This window comes from Anopheles darlingi, chromosome 2, assembly GCF_943734745.1.
Source record: "Anopheles darlingi chromosome 2, idAnoDarlMG_H_01, whole genome shotgun sequence".
Classification (NCBI taxonomy): Eukaryota; Metazoa; Arthropoda; class Insecta; order Diptera; family Culicidae; genus Anopheles; species Anopheles darlingi.
Window position 1 is genome coordinate 47,850,663 of NC_064874.1, and position 21,053 is coordinate 47,871,715.

General features: G+C 51.4%; 1 protein-coding gene across 1 annotated transcript; it reads right to left on the reverse strand.

Annotated features, from left to right (window-relative positions):
* Positions 1-144: 144 nt before the first annotated feature.
* On the reverse strand, positions 145-18,008 carry LOC125959274 (protein distal antenna). Its single transcript, XM_049692087.1, has 5 exons — positions 17,830-18,008; positions 4,330-5,232; positions 4,264-4,282; positions 3,997-4,121; positions 145-3,828 (listed from the first exon to the last, which is right to left on the reverse strand). The coding sequence occupies exons 2-5, from the start codon at positions 5,219-5,221 to the stop codon at positions 2,066-2,068; spliced, it is 2,799 nt and encodes a 932-aa protein (XP_049548044.1). The 5' UTR covers positions 5,222-5,232; positions 17,830-18,008; the 3' UTR covers positions 145-2,065.
* Between the last annotated feature and the right edge of the window lie 3,045 nt (positions 18,009-21,053).

The following is a 21,053-nucleotide window of genomic DNA, read 5'->3' on the forward strand; positions in this document are numbered from 1 at the left end:
CTAACTTTTTATTCGCACCCGCGTCCCAATCATCATTGTTATCATCTTTCGTTTGATTTTTCGAGCATAAAGTGTGATCGAGTGGGTTTGGGCCGCTTTGCTCTCATATATATATAGATTTATTATATACGGTACTGTCTGCAAATTTCATTTATGTATGTTCAACATTTTCTTTGAGTGAATAGAGTTCAAACTTTACAATAAACCGCGCCGCTTTCATTTTGTTGTTTTATACATAGGAATAGAATTGAGTTTTGTTCAGGATCCTCTGGGCGAGGACTGCATTTGTGGTTCCACTTGCTCCCTGTCTGAAAATAGCTTACACGTTACCCAAAATCACTTCTAATACATACGCCGTGCTTTTTTTCATTCTCCAATACGTCTTTCCTTTATTATATGTAATGTTCTCGCCAAGATGGACCGGTTTTCTTTAGTTTAGTTTGTTTTTTTTTTTTTATTTTAGGAAATAGTCCAAAAAATCACAATGACAATTTGTCTTTCGTCGACCGCTGAAATGTTTGTTTTGTTGGTTTTTGTTCTTTTTGCTTCGATTGCGCTATAAAACGCCACGATTCCGCTATTCCGCAGACTGGATTTACTTTCTAAATAGTTTATTTCATACATACGCATGTTTGCTGCTACATTTACATTACTAACGGGAGTGTTTTGATTGATTAACGGGTTCAGGGATCATTATCATCATCAGTAGCGCAGATCACCAGCTGAATAGGAAACATTGCTCAAATCAGCTATAACCGACTCATAGGATTAGGTTTTCAACGCTGCACTGATTGCTCGAGAGCCGTCTGCGAGCGTGCGCAACACACACAGCTCCTCGTTTCCGCTTTCTATTCTTTGGACTAAGACTTTACTTTGCACCATGCGGCTCAATTTTCATCTTTATACAATTCAAAATTTCCTAAATATACTTTCCCAGACGTGGCTCGAAGTGAGCAGAGTAATCAAACGCAAATTTCCGGAAACATATAATTGTTTCAGCCTTAGGATTTACGCTTCATTTGGCATGTGGGCAACACTTCGATCGTTGCCAAATGGCTACGCTTTGTGGAATTTAGGCTTCCTTGGTGAAATTCAAATTTTGAGCTTTTGCGATTCTCTTATCCCGCGATCGATTTCCTTTTTTTGTTTAGTTTACAATTAATAAATCGGTGCATCTTGAAGTACTTGTACATTTGGCATCAGAATCATCATCATTGCTTGTCCACCACTCTCCTACACTCCATGTCCGCTCGTCTTTGGCGGTGTTATCATTGTTTGCATATTTTTATCGAATTGTTTCTGGATCTGTGCTCTTCGATAGGGACGAAAATCCATTTCAATCTGGATTAACACTAACATTGTTTGGAAATTAAAAAAGGGAGAGTTATGGGAACGTTTTAAAAATGCAACTAAATCCATGTAGTTGAATGATTCAAAACATTGTACTGCGGGCTTGCTGCAATGGAGAATTCAACTTTTCTTAATTTTTACAATCAATTTGATGTTCAATTTAGCGTTAATGCACTTGCACAGCGCATAATGCTCGTGCAGGATTCTCTTGTTGTATTTTAAATCTCTGATTCAAATAAAGCCATAAAAGGCTATTTCTTAATCTCTAACGTTCCCTCGCACCGTGTGATGGATGTGTGTGTGTTGGGAAACAGGTCGGTGGAAAAACTAAAAAAATTCAACTACTTATATATTGTTTGGGTATGCGGATTAAAGTAAGAAACTACTTGTAACCAAATAAATCGTTTGTCTTCGCTCAGGAGGACAACAGAGGAGGACAACGGTGGCCCTATCATTATCCACATTGCGCGGATACATTGCGCGGGCGGAGGCAACTGTGCCGAGAGATCGTTTCTGGAATTCGAATTTCAGAAAGAGTTCTGGAATGTGCATTAACGTTCATTCAGCATCAACCACCCTTTGTTGATGCCACTCGCAGGCGCAAGTGCTGATGCCAAGCGTTAACAATCGATCGGCTCGATTCGTCTCAAAACGTGCGCTTTGGAACCGTTCTTGCGTTGGACTATTTACAATTAACATCAAACAGTTCGGGGCTCTACTTGCGTTTCCGAATGCGTGTTCGCTCCTCCTGCACCGTACCACCAATCGCTCCGGCAGCATTGGTGGCACTCTGGAGCTGCCGCTCCGCGCTCAGTTTGATGCTGTTGAGCAGATACTTGAACTGCATTACCTGCATTGCGGTAACATTCGGGTCACTGCACGCCTCGAGCCACTTCAGGAACTTCTCACCATGTTCGACGGCATCGGCCGAGTTGCGAATGTCGGCCACGGCTACCGAGGCCACCACGGTCGATGTTTCTGGCGGTGGTGTTGTGGTCGTGGTCAGCATCGTCGGTGGCTGCACGTTCGAATCATCGGACTCCAGATCGCTGCCCTTAACGTCCCGATCCAGCTCCTCACCACCATGCTGCTCTTCGTCGTTATGGATGCTTCCTCCAGCGGTTAGCGGACTGGCGGAGCGTCCACGAGGCAGTGATAGGGGTGTAGTGGAACAGCGGTCATTGCTGTTGCTACTGAACAGCAACCCATCGAGCACCTGCTTTGCGTTGGCGGTGGCGACCACTGAGTGTTCCTTCGTCAGCTCCTCCTCCTCGTCCTCGTCAGCGTCCTCCTGTACCCCATCTTCGACGCAAGCTGCACGCTTTTCTTCGAGATCCTGTCCATCCTCTTCAGCCTCCTCAGAATCGCGCCGGCGACGACGAACGCGACGATGATCGTCACGAGTCTCTTGGAGACTGGAGTCATCGTTCTCTCGGTTGGTTTCACTACCATCCAGATGCTCCCCTGCCTGCCTCTCTTCCGTGGCCATCTCAAGGCGATCTTTACGTTCCACATCTGCCTCATCGTCAACCAGTGAATCATCTTGATCCTGATCCACGGCTGGCAGTGTCCGATGGCCGCTCCGTAGCGAGGACGCCGTCGAGCACGGGCTAGGGTTGTAGCGTGCGTGCCGCTCGAGATCCCCATTACCGAGCGCCAGTGGACCACCTTCCTTGGTCCTCTCGCTACCACTGCCGTGATGATGGTTGGAGAGATCTTCGGGTTTCACATCACCACCACCGACCGAACCACTCATGTTTAGGTCCATCGCTACACCACCTCGTAGATGTGGTAGACCTAGCGCATGGTGGTTGTTGTTGAGCGTATCACTCGCACCGCCCGTACCACCACCTCCACCGGAATTGCTGCCATTGTTACCCCCGGCAGCACTGCTACCTTTGGTGAGCTGTGAGTACAGGATGTTTTCGTAGGCTGCCAGCGACGCAGCTGCCGCAGCAGCTTTTTGATTGTTATTCTGCTGGCTAAGCGAGTTGTTGTTGATGCTGTGCTGGTTCTGTAGAGCGGCCAACATTTTACTATCGACGGTACCAGCGGTACCGGCAGTCGCACCGCCGCCACCGCCACCTGGCATCAGTGAGGCACCGAATGTTTTGTACCACTGCCAGAACCAGGACGAGTTCTTCGTGTCCTCGGGTGTAAGCGAGGGTGCGGATGAGGGTGGTGTCGGTTGTGGTGTACTGACGAGCGGTACCGAACCGAGCGGCGGTGGTGGGGTGTGCGCCGATGGTGGAAGTTGCGTCGGCGATGCTCCCGAGCTGGCCGTCAGCAGGTGTGCGTTGGCGGCGGCGGCAGCGGCCGTCGTCGTCGCATTGTGTGATGATGGCGGTGGTGGCGTCGGTGGGCTGTTGCTGGCGGCACGTGGAAGCGACGAGTATAGGTTGTTGAGGCCGAGCATCGCTTGCTGTGACTTGAGCCAGTACCAGAGCGCATCGTCGACCGGAGCGTTTGGATCGCGACCTACGGAAGCAGTATGATTGGGAGTGGTTGAAGCGAGATTGGTACTAGAAACGGTGGTAGAAGTGGAAGTCGTCGTGGCAGCAGAAGTGCACTTTCTGAACTGCTCGGACAAGCTAGCTAAGCCGCAGCCGTGTGATGGCTGGGGATGATGATGATGATGAAGCATACCGTTTCCGAAGGACTGTTGCTGGTGCTGCTGTTCACCGGACGAGCTCTTCTGCTGCTGCAGCTTCGCCAGATTGCGTACGGTGAGCGAGGGACCGGTCGAACCGTTGTTGTTGTTGTTGCTGCTGCTGCTGTTGTTGTTGCCACCGGATGACGAGACCTTATCACTGCTCGATCGGTGATCGGCGGCACCGTTAGTGCTGCCGTCGTGTAAACCATTGCTGCCCCGACCTCCTCCCGTTCCTCCTCCTACACCTCCTCCTTGCTGGCCTTGCTGGTGTTGCTGATGCTGGTGACTGCTGTTGTGATGGTTGGTACCATTGTTGGCCGCCGAACTGTTGCTACCCTTTGGTCTGACGCTGCGCAGCGACTGCGCGGCAACCGCAGCCGCGGCCGCCGAATTCAACCCACCCGCCAAACTCGACATGGTGGCCAGATTGTGGTTGTTGTTGAGCTGTGCGATCAGATTGAGGTTGGTGGCAATCTCGTTGAAGCTGAGTGCGAGCGGGCTCTGCCCCAGACCCGACATCCCCGACAGATGGCTCAGGCTGGTCAGCGGACTGATGGCCGCCATCGACAGGTGATGGTCCGATTTGGACGGATCGCCACCGTGGTGATGGTGTTTGCTGAGATCGGCCCCGTACGCTGCGGCGGCTGCTGCGGCCGCTTTGCTCGATTTGCTGAGCGCCGAAATTTCGGCCGCCGTTTTGGCAAACTGACTAAAATCGGCGGCCGTGCCCGTGAGCCCGTTCATGATGATGTCACCACCCGAGGTTTTGTCGATACCGCCTCCACCACCACCACCATTGCCACCGGATAGGTCCAGTCCGTTGAGGGTGCCACCGCGGGTCGATGGGGATACCTTGTAGTAGCTGCTGTCGTCGTACTTGAGCTTCCCACCGTGCCCACCGAACATGGAGGAATCGAGCTTGAGGCGCTTTTCCGGAGGCCCACCGCTGAACAGTTCGGCCGCGGCTGCCGTTAGGGCGGCCGCCGTTGCCTCGTTGCTCAGCTTCTCCGCGTTCTCGACCGATTGGCGGGACATGTAGCGGAGCTTCTCCTCGTTCTTGCACCAGCCACGCAGCGTCGATTCCGGGACGCCGATGTCACGGGCGACCGAGGCCTTCGATTCGCCATCGTGGATCCGCTGGATCGCGTCGATCTTGTCCGTCGCCGTAAGGTGACGGAGCGGGCGTTTGCCCTTCGTTGCTGTGGCCATCATCATCATGAGTAAGGATTCTGTGGGATGAGAGCGGAAAAGAAATGAAACGAGTTAGCATAAATGGATTGAACAATTATTTCATCAGGTTTTTTATGAACTATTTTAAAAAGTCTTAAGTATTTTAAATCTTTTAAATTTTTTTTAAATATTTTTTTTTGACAAATCATATCGTAAGTAAACAGGATCCTTTTCATAAGTAAACACGAGTTTTTGATCATAAGTAAAAATGATTTTGTTTCAAAAAATCATGTTTAAACCCCTTTCTTCGGAAAAACACTAGCAAGTGTTCTCCGCTTTTACAAATATATTTATGGAGTGTTTGTTGCTCAACCCATGTTTTGCCCAACCCACAACCCATAGCACTTATGCTGCAATGCATTATGAACTACCAATAACGGAACAACCGAGTGTCCCACGCACTGACCAAGCAACGTTTCCGTGCGTGGGAAATCCATGGGTGCGATTTGGGGGCCGAGTAGTGCGTAAAGCTTTCCACAGTTGGCGGCACTACGGCCACCCGGTGGTCCGGTCCGGCAGCCACGCCAACGCAGACATACACGCTGGCTTCTCATTGGTTCTCCGGCCACTGTCATCCACCCCGGAGTGTGGGAGGAAATTGGGAAAAAGTAGCGAAAAGCGAAGAAGCCAATCGGTGGCCAACCAACCAACCAACGCAACGCATCGCAACGCAACAGGCGCGCTCGAGTGCGCGGGCGCGCGCCTGCGTCTGCATCTGTGTCCTCTCCCCAGCCATGCTCTGGTGGCGGCGGAAATTGGGGAAGAAGATGCTTTTCTTTTCGCAGCCTCTTTTTTCTCCTCTCCTCCAATCCGATGGACCATTCACGCGCGAGCTCTATCGTTTCGCCTCTTTCTGGCGTACCCAGGGCACACCGCAGGGCAGTCTGCTATCACTGTCTGCGTCAGAGCAGGAAGAAGCGGCCAGGCCAGCGAGATGCGCGCCTGCGCGTACGCACTCTCGTGGGGCCTTGCGTGGGCTTTTGGCTCGTGAACCTTGGGTGCAAGCCTTTGCCATGGTTGCCCCCTATGATGGTGATGATGATGACGATGGTCATCCGGATGCAACGAGGGGCAACAGACAACGCCACTAGTGGTCTCTGTTTGGCCACCAGACAAAGGGGATGCTTATGTGCTTCTCTCCTTCTGCTCGCACGCTATTGCAGCTGCGTAGACGGTGGGGTTCCAGGAATTCATTCATGAAACTACTCAGCAGCTGATGCGTTTATGTTTTTGGTCGCGTAGTGTTCATTATCACCCGTACTCTCTCTTTCTCTCTATCTTTCTCTTTGGGAGAGCATCACCACGCGGTTATCCTCTCGAATGCTCTCCCTGCTCGGGCTATGTGCAGTGTTCATTCTTTTGTTTACACAATGCTCGTTGCACATAATACAGCGCAACCCCAAAAAGGGGGCGCGCGCGCTGGACTGCAGTTGCATCTGGATCTTCCGGAGTCGTTGCAGCAGCGGTCACTGCAACACTGTTGCCAGTAGCTGTCCCTTTCCGATGGACCGTTTACCCCCGATCAGCTGTCGCAGTCATGCAGTGCAGTCTTGCGGAAAAATACTCCAAAGAAAAACACCACCTTCCGGTAGTGGTGGTAGTAGTGTACATGGGTGGCCCAAGGATGCAATTGTCCTTTTTCGGCACGATCTAGCGTCTTCTCTTCTCACACGCGCCTTTAATGCTTGCATGCTTCTCGCTCTCTACTCTATATACTCGGACCGATTATCACCGTCAGCAACGAGAAGGAGTTTTTCTTAACAACATTGCTACTACCCATACACACACACGGAGCGCTGTAAAACTATTACAAGCGCGATGTTATGTACTTCTTTTAGGGTCGAAAACGCAAAAAAAGCCATTTCAAAAAGAAATGTGCGTGCGAAGGTGCATTTTCCTCGCAGTTTTTACAATTTCGGTAACCTTTTTTTGAGGTCTTGTTAGGTCTTTGTTTTTGGGGCAGCGCATCTTTCGTTTCATCGACGATTTTTTTTTTTTGGATCGACCGTCTGGCCCCTTCACTTTGCAGATGTTCTAGACAAGCAGCTTTTCTTCTCTTCTCGGTTAATTTCCCTTCTATTCGCGGGGCGGAGAGAGAAAGGGACTGCCAGTAGGATGCTTCACTCGCAATGCCCACTTACATGCCCTCGTTGCCTTGGCCCTATTGTCATCGCCATGTCACTACTATCCTTTTTTTCCATCCTTGGGTGGTACAGTTCACCCCCTTAGGAGGAACGTATAATACGCTCGTCGCTCGGAATTATTATGCTTAGCACGTTTTTTCTCCTTCGCCGTTGGTGCAGGCACAGTGCAGGGCAGGAAAAGACAGGGTAGGGCAGACAGCAGGCACCCATCTTCATTCAGTTTTCCACCATTGGAAGCCCCCGGTTGGCAGAGCATTGCAGTGGTTGACAGCAAAAAAAGAACAAAACAAAAATGTGTTGCGAACTCCCTACCCCCTCCTTGTCGGTGTGGTGACTGATGGGGAGGTGAAAAGTGGGTGGTGGGGTTACTAGTAGTTGTTGTGCCTCTGACCATGATTGTACTAGTGCTAGTAGTGGTGGTGATGGTGGTTGAGGTGGAAAATCCGTTTTTCTAGTATTAATTCATACAAACAGAGCATGAGAGTCGGTCAGAAGTGGGGTAATGGGAGGAGTAGTGCGAAGGGAAAGGATGATGACGGGAACGGAACGGAAAACACCCGGAGAAACCATTAGGAGGCGAGTCAGAAGGCGAGAGTCGGAGCGAAAAAAGTGGACTTTTACTTTCGTTTACTGGAATTTATTGTTCTCTCTGTGATTTCGTCCCCTCGCCACAGCCCGTCCTCTCCCCCATTCCGCCCACTACCTACGGTCTCAGCCATTCTCTGCCTCAGCCACATGCTCTGGAGTGGAGTACCGGGTGCTCCCGGTAGGAATGGAATGCATTTTTATGTTGCACTTCTATATGTTGGTGTGTGGGTATATCTTTTTCCCCTTTTTTTTCTCGCTGTTTTTTTTACGCTGAGTGTGTCTGGGGCTAGCCGGTTAGAACAGTTATCCGGCACCATTCCCGGAGAGCGAAAGTGAAAGTACATAGCCATCGACATCCATTATCTAGCGCGATTCTAGCGGTGGAAGGAGCTGGGGCAATGGTTATTACTTTAGTAGATAGCGAGGCCACGTGGTCGTGGTCTGGTCTGGTTTCAAAGTGTTCGTTTATACATCTGCCGGGGTGTCAGGTGGACTTTTTATTTTTCCGTTTTCTGTGGATGTGTGGATGTGGGGGAGCGACTTCGACGTCGACTAGTTGCTGCACCAGTCAGCTCCTTTTATCACCAGTTGCTTTTTTACAGCATCTCTAGTGGGGTAAGAATCATGTTATGTTTTGCGTGCTGCGAATGGTGAGAATTTTTTCACAACACTCGGATGCGGCGTTGGTGCACGAAATAGATCCCCGCCAGATATGTTTGCGTTGCAATTATCGAATAATTATACACGGACCCTTAGGTAACTATCACCTTCGCAGCGCGCTGCTGCGTGCCTAAGATCAATTAATGTCTTCATCAAACCTTTGCCCATAGCGTTGATAAAAAGTACAATAAATACTATGGATGCGATGGTGGATGCGCACGAAATCACGCAGACAAGAATAGAATGGAGGCGCGCGGCAGACAAATGCGCGAAAGTGAGACGAGTGAGACGCGTCACGTGGCTAAACTCGCACAAGTGCATTTACCGGTTACCGTGTTTTCCTTCAAGGTTATCATCCTCACTGCGGTTGCACAAGAAAAAGGTTTCGTTTTTACTGTGCACTTTTTTCTTTGTTTAGCTCCTCGTCTCTTCGGCAAACGAGGCAACATCGGCCAGAAGAGGAGCATCATTTCTCTAAGCATTAAATATTTACACGTCCATCCCCGCCAGCAGTACACGCGCCGGTGTGCCGGTGTGTGCCTTGTTGCATTTGTTTTGCTTTTCCGACAACACTCGCATATGGATGGAGATGTGTTATTTTTGCTCTGAAGTCATGCATGCTTGGCTTGTCTGGAGCATCGGTAGGTCCGTCCTATTGCATTCAACGCGGCCGGCCTAGCAGCCTGTTTATCTACACACACAGATGGCTAGCCATGCTTGTGTTGTGTCTAGACACTAGACTAGGAGTTTGTCTCATGGCGGAAGAAGTGTCTGCGCGTCGTCGATATTCGTAGGCATATCGAGCTGTAATTTTCGCACATTACTTCCTATTAGACGGCTGACCATTTTACTTGTTACGGAGTCAATTTTGAACAAAATTACTCGTTATGATGACAGAAAAACAAATGATACGATTCATCGTAAAAGAGATAGTTGAAAGCTGTTAATACTATTTTCAAGGAAACTTGATCAAACAACATATTCTTTTTGATGTTGATGAATTATAAAAAGATACATCCTAATCGCGTATAACTCTAATAAGAAATGCAATTTAGTACACCAACGGATACACTACTTGGCTGTTCAAATAAATCATTCGAGATAACATCGAAATGCGCAATAATGAACAATAACTGAAGAGCATAAAATGACAAACAGTAGCCCGCTTCCCACCCCTCGTCATCGTTTAAGAAATGCCGTAGACCGCAAAGCTGGTTAGAACTGTTGTGCGTCGTCTGTTGATAGTAACATATTCATAGAAGCAACAGGTTGGCAGTTAATTATATTTTTCTCCTCCTGGTTTTATGCCATTCCTCCTACTCTCGCAACCCAACAAAGTATCATCGCCGGTGGAATGGGAGACGGAGAATCTGAAGCACGAAAGGGAGGGTGCGCATACTGAGCGTTCGTGTGATACACGTTTGCTTCGCGTTTACGATAATATTACGATCTCTTTCAATCAATTGGGCGATAGTAATCTATTTGGTATAATTTAATTGATTTGTATAGTTTCATAAATTTGATAAAATGTTGTAAAGTGGTTGAGCTGCATAAAGCATGGGCATTACTTTCTTCTGTCAATAATGGATCTTATAAACTCTCTGCCTTCCTTGGATTGCATTGGAGCAATCCGCTAGCAGTCAAAACGCATTCCTCCAGCAATGCCAGCAACACGCTAAGGCTGCATGTTGAGAAACGGTATTTGCATAAATTTGTGTCTCGTCATTTTTTCTTCCTTCCTTCCACTAGTGAGACGCGACCAATTATTACACAACCAATTTGGGAGCCTTTAAATTTGAGGGAAACAAGTCATATCGCTCGGGGCCAAAATAACGGAAAAACGCAATTCTTTCCGTTTCCAAAGGACGTCTAAAGGATTCCAACAAAATCGAAAAAAAAACACACAGGACCAACGGAGGAATATATGTTGCTGACGCCACGCCGCGGCCACTGCATGATGCTGCTCGGGAATTTCTAATAATTTATTTAATTTGCCACCGCCATTGACGCTGATTGGCATGTCGTCGTCGTCGTCGTCATCGCCGTGAGTAGATTGTGAGAATACCCCCCTCCGGGTGGACCACTCGCGCCTCCAGACCAGAAACGTTAAATTTCAGGCCTTCCAAAAATGCATAAAAATTGATCCCTTCGAACTGGTATGCACACACACGCACACATACACTGTTCCGTGGCGTGTCGTTTTGGGGTTTCCTCTAGTTTTTGTTGGACTCTCGGCGTCCGATGGCCCGAGGTTTTGGACTGATTTTAGCCTCAATCCAGGCCAGGCACGAGCAAGCACGGGAAGAGGAGGACCGTTCCTCTGCTATATGGGTCCTTCTCATCCAACAGACATTAGAGCTAAGCTGCTCCTCTGCATACCATCACCACCACCACCACCATCATCGCCATCGCCGTGCCACCAAGCGAGACCAATCCAAGACACCTTAATTACGAAAAGGATGCCGAACCGTATTATCGATGAATAGAGGGAGGGAGGAAGAGAGAGCACGCGATTTGGGAGGGGGCCTCGAGCCTTTCTGTCCCTGCAGGGGGTTTATGTTTTGTGTGTTTGCGACCAGCGTCCCCTCGAACTCGAACCCGGGGGATCCCTTTTTGTCCCAAGCCCCAAGGAGAAGGCGAGAAAGGATTCACCTCCAGCGCGTCCGCGAGCCAAAATAACGGTTTTTGGGTCATTTTCGTGTCGTGTCCTCTCACGGCGCACCGTTTGACCGGACCGACCGGACCATTTATCGATGCACCGGTTTCTAGCGGATGGTGTGGTGTGCAGCCAGCCCGGCCAATGATGAGGAGGAAGAGCAACAGCAGAGGGAGAGAGAGATCGCGCAAACTCGCGCGGAGCAGCAAAACTCAAAAACCATTTCGCCTTAACCCGCTGCTTTTTGGTAAAAGAGGTCAACGCAATCGTGGGATAGTGACAGGGATTGGGGGAGGTGTGTGGGAAGGAGGACGTCTAGAGCGTGTTAAACCTCCGCCTGCGTCTGTGTGTGTCCTGAGAACGGAAAAAGGAAATTAGTTAAATTAAGATTCGCTTTTCGCGCATTTCTTCTTTCCCACTCTTTTTTTTTGGGCCGCCTTTAAGCCGTAGTTCCCCCCTCGGTCCGGTCCGGTTCCGGCCAGAATGCATTTCATTAGGGGGAGTTTTTTTTTTAGATTGGGGTTCTTGGCCCGGCAGGCCCCTCGTCGCAGAGGGCGCACGAAACGCGAAAAACGCGAAGTCGCGAACGCATAAGCTGCTGATGCGAACTCACGGGGACAGGAGGGGGAGTGATGGTCGCGACACACGGCATATAACAAAAAAATCGAATAAAAAAAAAACCGCGGCGCGATCGCGATTGACGCGCGCGCGCGCACCCCGCGGATAGGGGGAACAACGATAGGGATTGGAACGAAAACGAAAACAGCGGGACAGAATATGGCCACAAAAATATAAAAAAAACAGAAAAGAAGCATAATAATAATCGCGGAGGAACACAACCCTCCTGCCGGCTGACCACCACCACCACCACCACCACCATCGCACGGATCCGACCCGCACGGACACCGAAAATACAGGTTTGCGCGCTGGCCGCTGGTGGTGGTGGCGATGGAGGCAACAAACGACGACCCTTCGCTGGCGTTGCGTTGCGTGTGCATGTGCCGATCCCTCGCGACCAACCAACCGTCCGGCGTTCGTCGTTTACACATCTCCTTGCTGCTGCTGGACGACGTATTTTTTTTTGCGAGGTTTTTCCGTTTTTTTTTCTTACAGCTTTTTTTTTCGCTCCGCTCATTTCGCGTCGCAAAGGCTGTCGTTTTCTAACGGTTTCTACCAGCCGCCTGGTTTTTCGGGGCATGGTCTTGGCACGGACGGTGGTGATGGTGGTGTGTCCGTCCATCCGTACCGTTGCCTGCCGGCCTGCCTGCCAGTCGCGGGAGATACTCAATCGATAAGACGCCTCGTAGCGCAATTTAAGGAGAACCGCGCGCCAAGGGACGATGCGCGAAAAGGACAAAGGAAAACAAAAAGTAAAACAGTACGTCTGGCACGCAAAAGGCACGTCACCCCGGGGGGAAGAGAGAGAGGGAGAGAGAGAAAGAGAGAAAGAAACCGAAAGAGTGGAGAATGATGGGGGAGATTTTGCTCCTTGCCAAAGGGGGAGCCACAAACCCCAAAGGGAATGGGGACCAAGAAAGCATTTCTTTGCCAGAATCATATGGCCTCTCTTTTTCACTGTGTGCTGGACACAGCAGTCCAGTGCACCATCCACTGGCCGTTCCGAGGGTGACAGGCGTCAGCAGGACGACGACACTTGCCAACGCACACACACACACACAAACACGAGCGCGCAAACCAACGGACAGGGGACAACGGAAAAGGTCCTTTCGATGTGTGCGCGCGCGCGCGCGTCTGGTGCGTGACAAAACAGGCGGCCCCCCGCGTCATACCACCCCTCACTGTGGTCATTATAAGGACACGAAGGGAAGGTTCGCAAAGCAAAAAAAAAACAAAAACGCACGAAACAAACCCCGGGAACAGCGGGAAAAAGAGCAAAAAAAACGCAACATTAAGACCCAGAGCCGAGTTCGCGGTGGTTTTTAATGGGGGCCCCAAACAGATGACGCGCGGTCGGTCGCGATCGCGGACAAGCATAGGGGGACCAGCTGCAGCAGCGTTGGAGGTGGAGGCAGGATATGTGTGTGTGTGTGTTGGCGCTCTCCGCCGATGCGTCAGGTTGTCGCACCACCGGCACTAACCCCTATTACCTGCACATTTTGTGCGCGCTAATTACACACATTGTCGCCGTGGGGCATTGCTTTCGCCTGCTAGTGGGTCTAGTGTAGCTTTGGGATTGTTGCGGATTGATCCTTAAGGAACGTGGAAAATAGCAGTGGCCCGTATCCTGTTCCAGCTACATTCCATTTGTTTTAATTTGCTTTCGTAAAAACCAACGGTTCTGGCGTTACTCACAAGCAGCATTGCAAGGTGCAAGGAGTTGTGGATGAGTCAAACCAATGTGGCATAAAACCCCAGGGAGAAGGGAGGTGAGAATGGCCAAATCCTTTTTAAATCTCTCCCGGTAATAGTGGCGGTAGCGAGATGCACCGGAAAAGAAAGGACTGACCGAATCCACCGTTTACCAATCCCTTCGTAAATACCGCAATGCTGGACGCGAAGGCATGTGTGTGTGTATGTGAGTGTGTAAAAGGCTCAGTTGGCCCTCGCTCGCTCGGATACACATTGAAAAAAGGGGTCGCGAAGGCGCCGCACGCGTGTCCGTCCTTTCGCTGACTAATGACCATTGGCCGAGGAGCGCGAGGAGCTCGCGACGTGAATTTGAAAAAACAAAAAATGAATCGCGACCAACAACAACAGATAAAAGCTTGAAAATAAAAAGCAAAAATCTGAGTAAAAGAAAGGGAAGAAGTTGGGGGTTTTCCTGATGAAATGCGTCTTTGGTAGAGTGCCCAAAGTGCAGTAAAGGCGCCCAGCCAGCAGCAGGAGGTGGGGAACACACATACATACATAGACTCGGACACTGTGGACGATCCCTCGGTCACTCCTCGTCAGACCAAGCGGGCGCTCGATGCTCGAGAAGGGAATATATATATGCGAAAAGGACGTCAAGTCCAGGCGGGGCAGCCACTGCACAAAACGGAATGAAATATATGAATGCAAGCACACACACACACAGGCACACATACAGTGGAAAGGATATCAGCAGCAGCAGCAGCAGGAGGGCGCCAAAAAGGGTCCGCGGTCCGTGGCGCTAATCACGATGGGTAAGAGACACGCGGCCAAGGCGCGCGCGTGTGCGTGTGTGTGAGCAAGATTAAGGAGATTCGACGTCTCCTGGTCGTCCTGCAGTAGGCGTACTACTATTGCAGAGGCTACACCTTTTTAGTTTCACCCTCGGTCCTTTCATAGTTATTCCGCTTCTCCCTCCCTCCCGTTTCGGACATCACCCCCTCCGCCAACTACCTTGACCAGCTTGGCGGATCTTCTGGCGCACGAGAACACGAACCGGGGACGGGGTAGTAGAAATGACGGTGCGGTGGTGGATAGGAGGAGGGGATGCGTTTTGTTGGGTTTCCTTTCCATCTCCTCCACCACCACCACCACCACCACCACCACCACTTTCTACTTTCCTTTTTCATCTGTTATCGCGATGCGTTGGTGGTGGTGCTGATGATGATGATGAGGAGGAGGAGGTGTAGGTGGGTGGTGTGATATGTTTTTGGGAACCCGGTCTGCTTTCGCTAGCCTAGCCGCCGATGGGCAAGGTAGCTCTCGGCGCCAAGGGCTGGCCAAGGGTGGTGGTTGACCTTTTTCCCTCCGCCTCATTCGAACACCCTTCCCCCCACTCTCTAGCGCGGTCATAGTTCGTCATGGTGCACGTGGAACACGAGGAAAAACCACGCAGCATAATGAAGGAGAAGAAAAAAAAAACCGCGAAATTCACGCGGCACACTCACTGGCGGCGGGCGGCTGGTGACGAGCGACGTGCCTGCCGTCGAGCGACGTCCCTTCGCGTCGGTTCGCGTTTCGGACACTCGGAGTTCGCGAAAACGCGACCAACTCCACACTCCCCACTCCGCTCCTCGACACGCCGCTCCGTCGCGTCACGTGGAGATGATTTTGCTGCATCTCGTCCCCATCTCTGCATCTCGTCCCTCTCCAAGGAGCCTTAAGGACATCCCGGACGGACAGGACACCCATCATCGCGCAGTTGCCTTCACCATTCACCTTGTGTGGCAAGTCCTTGCTTTGCTTCGCTTCTTCTGGCTGCAGTCGACAGTTCCAAGAAGATGAAGCATAAGGAGAAAAAGGCGAAGAAAAAGTCCTTCTTCTACTTCTTCTTTTTTCTCGTCACAGTTGTGTCCGTCCGTCCCAAGGACGACAGGCAGGAGGGAGGTAGCATACAGCAAAAAAAAAAGGACACGGACATGGACACACACACACCACAAACTCACGGAGCGAGCCAAAGCTACCGCTTTTCCTCCGGAGTATTAAGGATGCTGGTGCGCCGCCCGCTGGTGCGCGCTGCAGTGTGTCGTGTCCATAATAAATGCCGCCATCCAGCTGCTGCTGCTGCTGCTGCTGCTGCTGCTGCTGCTACCCGCGGCTGTCGTTGGCTTTTCGGGGAGGACGGGTAGGTTGCGCCATTTTCGCGAAAATGAGCAGACAGCAGTAGCAGCAGCAGCAGCCGGCGTTAAGGTGGGATGGGATGGGACCGTGCGGAGATCCGTGCGCCGATGGATGATGATGAGGCGGTAGTAGTGAGTGAAAGACCCCGACCCTCCCCGTTTCCCCTCTTCAGCCATGCACCATCTACCCGCGAAATGCAAGAAACGAATCTCTGGCCAGCGGAAAAGGAAAAATCCAAGTCCGTGTTGGTTTGGTTTTTTTGGGAGAAAAAAGTCCTGCAGCAGTAGCAGTAGCTGAAGGAGAAGTGGCTGCGGCGGGGGAGAGAAACAAAATATCGTCAACACAAAACAACCGGCGCTCGGTGGTCGTCCTTTGCGATTCGCCACAAATTAGCTACGTAGGTAGAGAAGGTAGGCAGGCCGGGGTAGGGGGTGGGGTAGGGTGGTAGAGGATAGTAGTGGGTGGGTGGGCACGAGGCGTGCGAGCGCACATTTTATGCTCTTTTTTCTCTCTTCTCTTCACTCTTGGCCTTCGCGTTGTCGTCGTCGTCGCCAGCATTTCTTATGCTGGTTTGGCTGGTGTGTGTGTTCTGGTCGTTGCTTCTTCTTATTTTTCTGCCTTTTGGCCTCATCAGGGGTTTTACTTAAGATTTGCGTCGCGGGGGAAGAGCGGACGCGGCGCGCAGAGGGACATTCCCTCGTCCCTCGCTTTCGCGGCTTCAACGACCCCTCTCTCGCTTGGTGGTGACGCTTTTTTTTTCGTTACCTTTTCCTTTTTCACGTCTTTCGCCACATTTGCCATGGCATTGGCTATGCTGGGAGTAATTTTTGGCGAACAAAAGTGCGACACGGTCTCGGGGAGGGTAAACAGAGGGACATCCCTGCCCTGCCGGGGTTGCCAGGGGTTGAGGAGGACGAGGAGGAGGAGGAGGAGAAGGAGCGGTGCAGAATGCAGCAGGTAAGAGTCTTTTTCTCGAGCCTCGGTTTGGTGTCCTATCGAGCATCGGGTGTTGTGCATCGTAATGAGTCCAGGAAGGAGGGGAGGAAAGGAAGGAGGCTTAGAACTGGACAAGCACACCCACACTCACACACACAAACGCGCGTCTACCTCTTCTGTCAACCGTCAAGACGTTTTCTCGCCAGCGGGTATCGAGATTTTTTTTGGATGCCGTAGCCCATCCACAGCCTTGGTGGTTGCAATGCTTACTTATGCTACCAACCGGCACACATACACACACGCACGAATTCGAGGATGAAAGGGGGTCAGTACCTGCCGGAGTAGGTACAAGAAATCCATCCAACGAGCGATCCAGAGTCCTTTTTCTTTCTGTCATACAACAGATGAGCATTTCTGGCAGGATATGCTTTCATACCTTGCCGGTCCATACCAAGACCTGTAGTGTTTAACTCTATTTACAGCAAATTCCTAGATTTTATGTGGATTTGCTTTCAACAAAATGAAAGATCCAAGACGCGTCAATTGATTAATTTGTTGTTACATCCTCCCAACCCCAACAACACCCAAAACACCCAAAAATGACCACCGACACATCTTCCTCGGTGGGTCAGTTTAATTTAAATTCCTTCTCTCTCTCTGTTTGCACCTTCGATTCGCGTGGATCGTTGGGCGGTGGGGGTCGGAGTTGGGGAGCATCGCATAATTGATGATAATGTTTATATGTAGAGTGCATCTTGGGGCGATGCGAGCACGAGAGAACAGAGCATTAATCGTCGTCCATGAGCGTTAATCATGGGTACAAGAGAGAAAGAGAGAGAGAGCGAGAGAGAGAACATCTGTTGATTCAAATCCACGTGTGTTATGTTTGGGGTGGTTGTGGTTGGGAGGGGGTGGTCGTGAAATCGGCTTTCGATAACAGGCCACAGACTCCCACATGCGCACACACACACACACACATGCTGGGGTAGACGAATTATTAACATCGAGCCGAGGCGGTGACACTTTCCATCATCAGTCGCTCCGCTCCGATGTTTCGGAGGACAGTTCGGGTGTGAGGGGTTTGGAATGGAAGGAAGGAATGGGAAGTGAATGTCACTTACGTGCACTTGGCGTAGCCGGCGACGTCCGTCTCGATGGTGAGGCACTCGTTTCCCGAAATCTCCGAATTTTACCGAACTTTATTAACCTTTCGGTTGCCAGCGAGGAAGAGAACGGGGCGGGCGATGGTGCGGCCAGCGTGACGGCTAGTTGGTGCTGCTGGTCCTGATGATAAAGATGGTGCCCGTGGTGGTGCTGGTCCTCCTCGTTACTCAGTTTGAGCTGGCGATGGCGCTGTCGCGGCCGCTGATGGTGATGATGATGATGCGGCTGCTGCACCTCCTGCTCCTCCTCCTCCTGCTGCTGCTGCTGGTGGATGCCGGTCCGTGGCGTTGGCCGATGATGCCGGGCCAGTACGACGCTGGATACGGCGTTCGTGACGTCTGATACTGCTGCTGCTGATGTTGTTGGTGGCTTCTGTCTGTTGCCACCACCACCAAACACTCTGCTACTGGTTCGCACTTTTTCGCTGTTGAAATGGGCGCCAAAAGAGCTCTTCTTCTTCTCCCTTCCTTCCTTCCTTCCTTCACACCCTTCGCTGTTTCCACTAACTATTCGCTATCACGCCAACAACAACAACAACCACGACGCGACGACAATTTCTCGCTTTCGTCGTCGTCGTCGTCTTCCGTTATCACTGCTGCACTATCCTCTCTCTTTCTCGCTCTTTTTCTTTCTTACTCACTTCGCCACTCAAACTCGCGATGATGATGGCTGCTGCTGCTGATCTCTGCGATCACTCTTGGGTACACCCCACCTCCCCCACACACCTCGATCGCTGGCCAACTAAAACTACACTCCAAAAACCGCCTTTTGTTTCGCGAATCTCTGTTCCTCCTCTGCGGAGTGGGGACCGGTCGACGGATGATACCACGCCGTCACACACTCACACACACACTCACACAAGCCCGCGTTGGTGTCGCGGATGCTGCACTGTGGAAGGTGGCGAAAAGTGAACGACTTTTCCTTTTGTTTGCTCGCGTTTTGCTATCCTCCGGAACGGAAATGGAACACATACGCACACACACACTCCTCTCGTGAGAGCAGCTGGGATTTCCGGCGTCGTCGTCGTCGTTGTCGCGGTTAAAATCCGCCGCCGCCGTTTACACGATCAATCGATCGATCACCAGCAGGTAGAGATCATTTCCAGCACCTGCTGTCTCCCCGGATTCGCACTTTTTCGCTTGTTCGCTTTGCACACACACGCGCACAAACAGACGCACTGACAGCTGTAATCGCGCGCGCGGGTGTTTAAAGCGTTTGCGGAGGAGTGGTTCGTGGTACCGAGAGGGAGGGGGTCTTCAATCTGCTGTCGCCACGCTACTCACGCCACTAAAGAACGAGTCACCAAGATGATGTGATTGACGACCGGCGGTTTGGGCTGCTGCCTCACACTTCGGGACCGGCGATTTTCGTTTGTCTCGTTGTCGCCTTTTGCTTCACTTATTCTCACTACTTTTGATAAATATCCCTCCAGGCCACGACACAGGACGCTTCGCTTTCGAGAGACCGCTTACAGCAGCAGCATCACAGGCCAGGCGGCCACGGTACTAGATTGACACGATTGTTGTGTGCGTTCGCGGGGCAACACGCGGTTCTTATCACTCCTTCGCTTCGCGCGCAAAACCCCCTGATGGGTGTCGTCGTTGTCGTCGATCGACTGAAGATGGCCTCTACTGTATTTCGCTCGCTGGCGACCACGATCTGCACAGGCGAACGGCACATGTAAAGTGTTTCGAGCCTCACACTCCCGGTCGTCAGGTAATGCCGGGGAACACTCCCCCGTGGGAGCAGCACGCCCCCCTTCTTAAGCGATGGCCAACCAGACAACCGCCGTGACCGGATGACCGCTCTCCGCCACGCGTACCGTTGACATTTCCTCAAACGAACTGACTGCTTTGTGTGAACACTCCGCACTTTGCACTTTTGCACTTTTGGAAACCCGAATGGAAAATCGATAAGAAAAATCGACAAGATTTTTTTGTATTCTGAGCAAAAAGCGTTCGCGATAATTTCGATTCTCGGCTACTGGCTGCTACTTGGTGGCGGAGTGTGAGTGTGTTTGAATCGAAGCGCGAAAGAAACACGCCAGACACACGGAGATGTAGTGGCTACTCCCGTGATGACCGACTGTCGGGATCTAAAATCCAGCCTGCATGCCTGGGCTAGTGTAGTGTAGTGTAGTGCGCGACGACGACGGCGAAGGGACGACACACACGCGACCGACCACCACGATGTCCGGTTTGTTTGTAAATGCGAGTCTTCGTCGTCGTCGTCGTCGTCGTCGTCGTCGTTTGGAGGATGCTGCTGCCGCTGCCGCTGCCGCCGACGTTGCTGCTCACGCATCGGTGCCGCGGGATAAAACGCGCGCGCGCTCACACACTCTCACACACGCACCGCGCTCGTTCACTCACTCGTTCGTTCGGACGCTCCTTTCGCTCCTTTCGCTCGATCGAAAACACCTCCACGATCGTCCTCGTCGCAACACACTCCCTCAATATCGCCACCTAGAACCTCGAAGCAGAAGAAGAAGAAGAGGCGAAAATTTAAATAACTTTTTAATAGATATTAGCTAAATAGAAATTACGATAAAAATGCGTTCGGCGAATGATCTCGTTCGTTCGCTCTCCCGATCCCCGGTTCTCGCGCTCTCTCTCTGTCTATCTCTCTCTCGCGCACCGTCAAAAAGAGAGCGTTCGCGCTCGGTTTGATTCGCTCCATCTCGCTCTTGGTTGTCATTCCGTGCTGCTCTTTCACGCTGGCCCGGTTTTGCTCTCGTGTTCCTTCGGCTTTTTTGCTCGCTTCTCTCTCGCGCCCGAACGTCGCACCGTCGTCGACCCTGATGAGGAGAAGTGGCATGGGCAGGGATAGAGGGGAGCCTCATGTCCTCCTCCTCCTTCTGTTGTTGCGTTTCGTCGCGCGCGTACATAACGTGGCTTCCTTCCTGCCTTCACCCTCTGCCCTGATAGCCCTTGCCTGCATGAGATCACTGAACGATGACCGGCGGCGCGGTGTGCGTTTTTCCCCTGATTTGGCCGGTCTCCGACGGGAGACGTCTCAGCGCGGGTTCGCCGGTGTCCGGGATATTCGCCTCACCCCACCGGAACAGTAGATAGGGACCACGCTGCAGCAGCAGCAGCACCACAACCTATCGCCGGTCACCGGTGGCATTGGTGCAGCAGCAGCAGCAGCACTTTTGTCTCGCTTCTTATTGCGTTTCACAAAC

What these genes read in the sequence shown, in the direction of transcription:
- LOC125959274 (XM_049692087.1), bottom strand. Translation starts at nt 5,221, where the DNA reads ATGATGATGATGGCCACAGCAACGAAGGGCAAACGCCCGCTCCGTCAC. An exon ending in GCAACAGTCCTTCGGAAACG is followed by an intron (nt 3,829 to 3,996) that starts GTATGCTTCATC and finishes CTGCTTCCGTAG; the next exon opens with GTCGCGATCCAAACGCTCCG.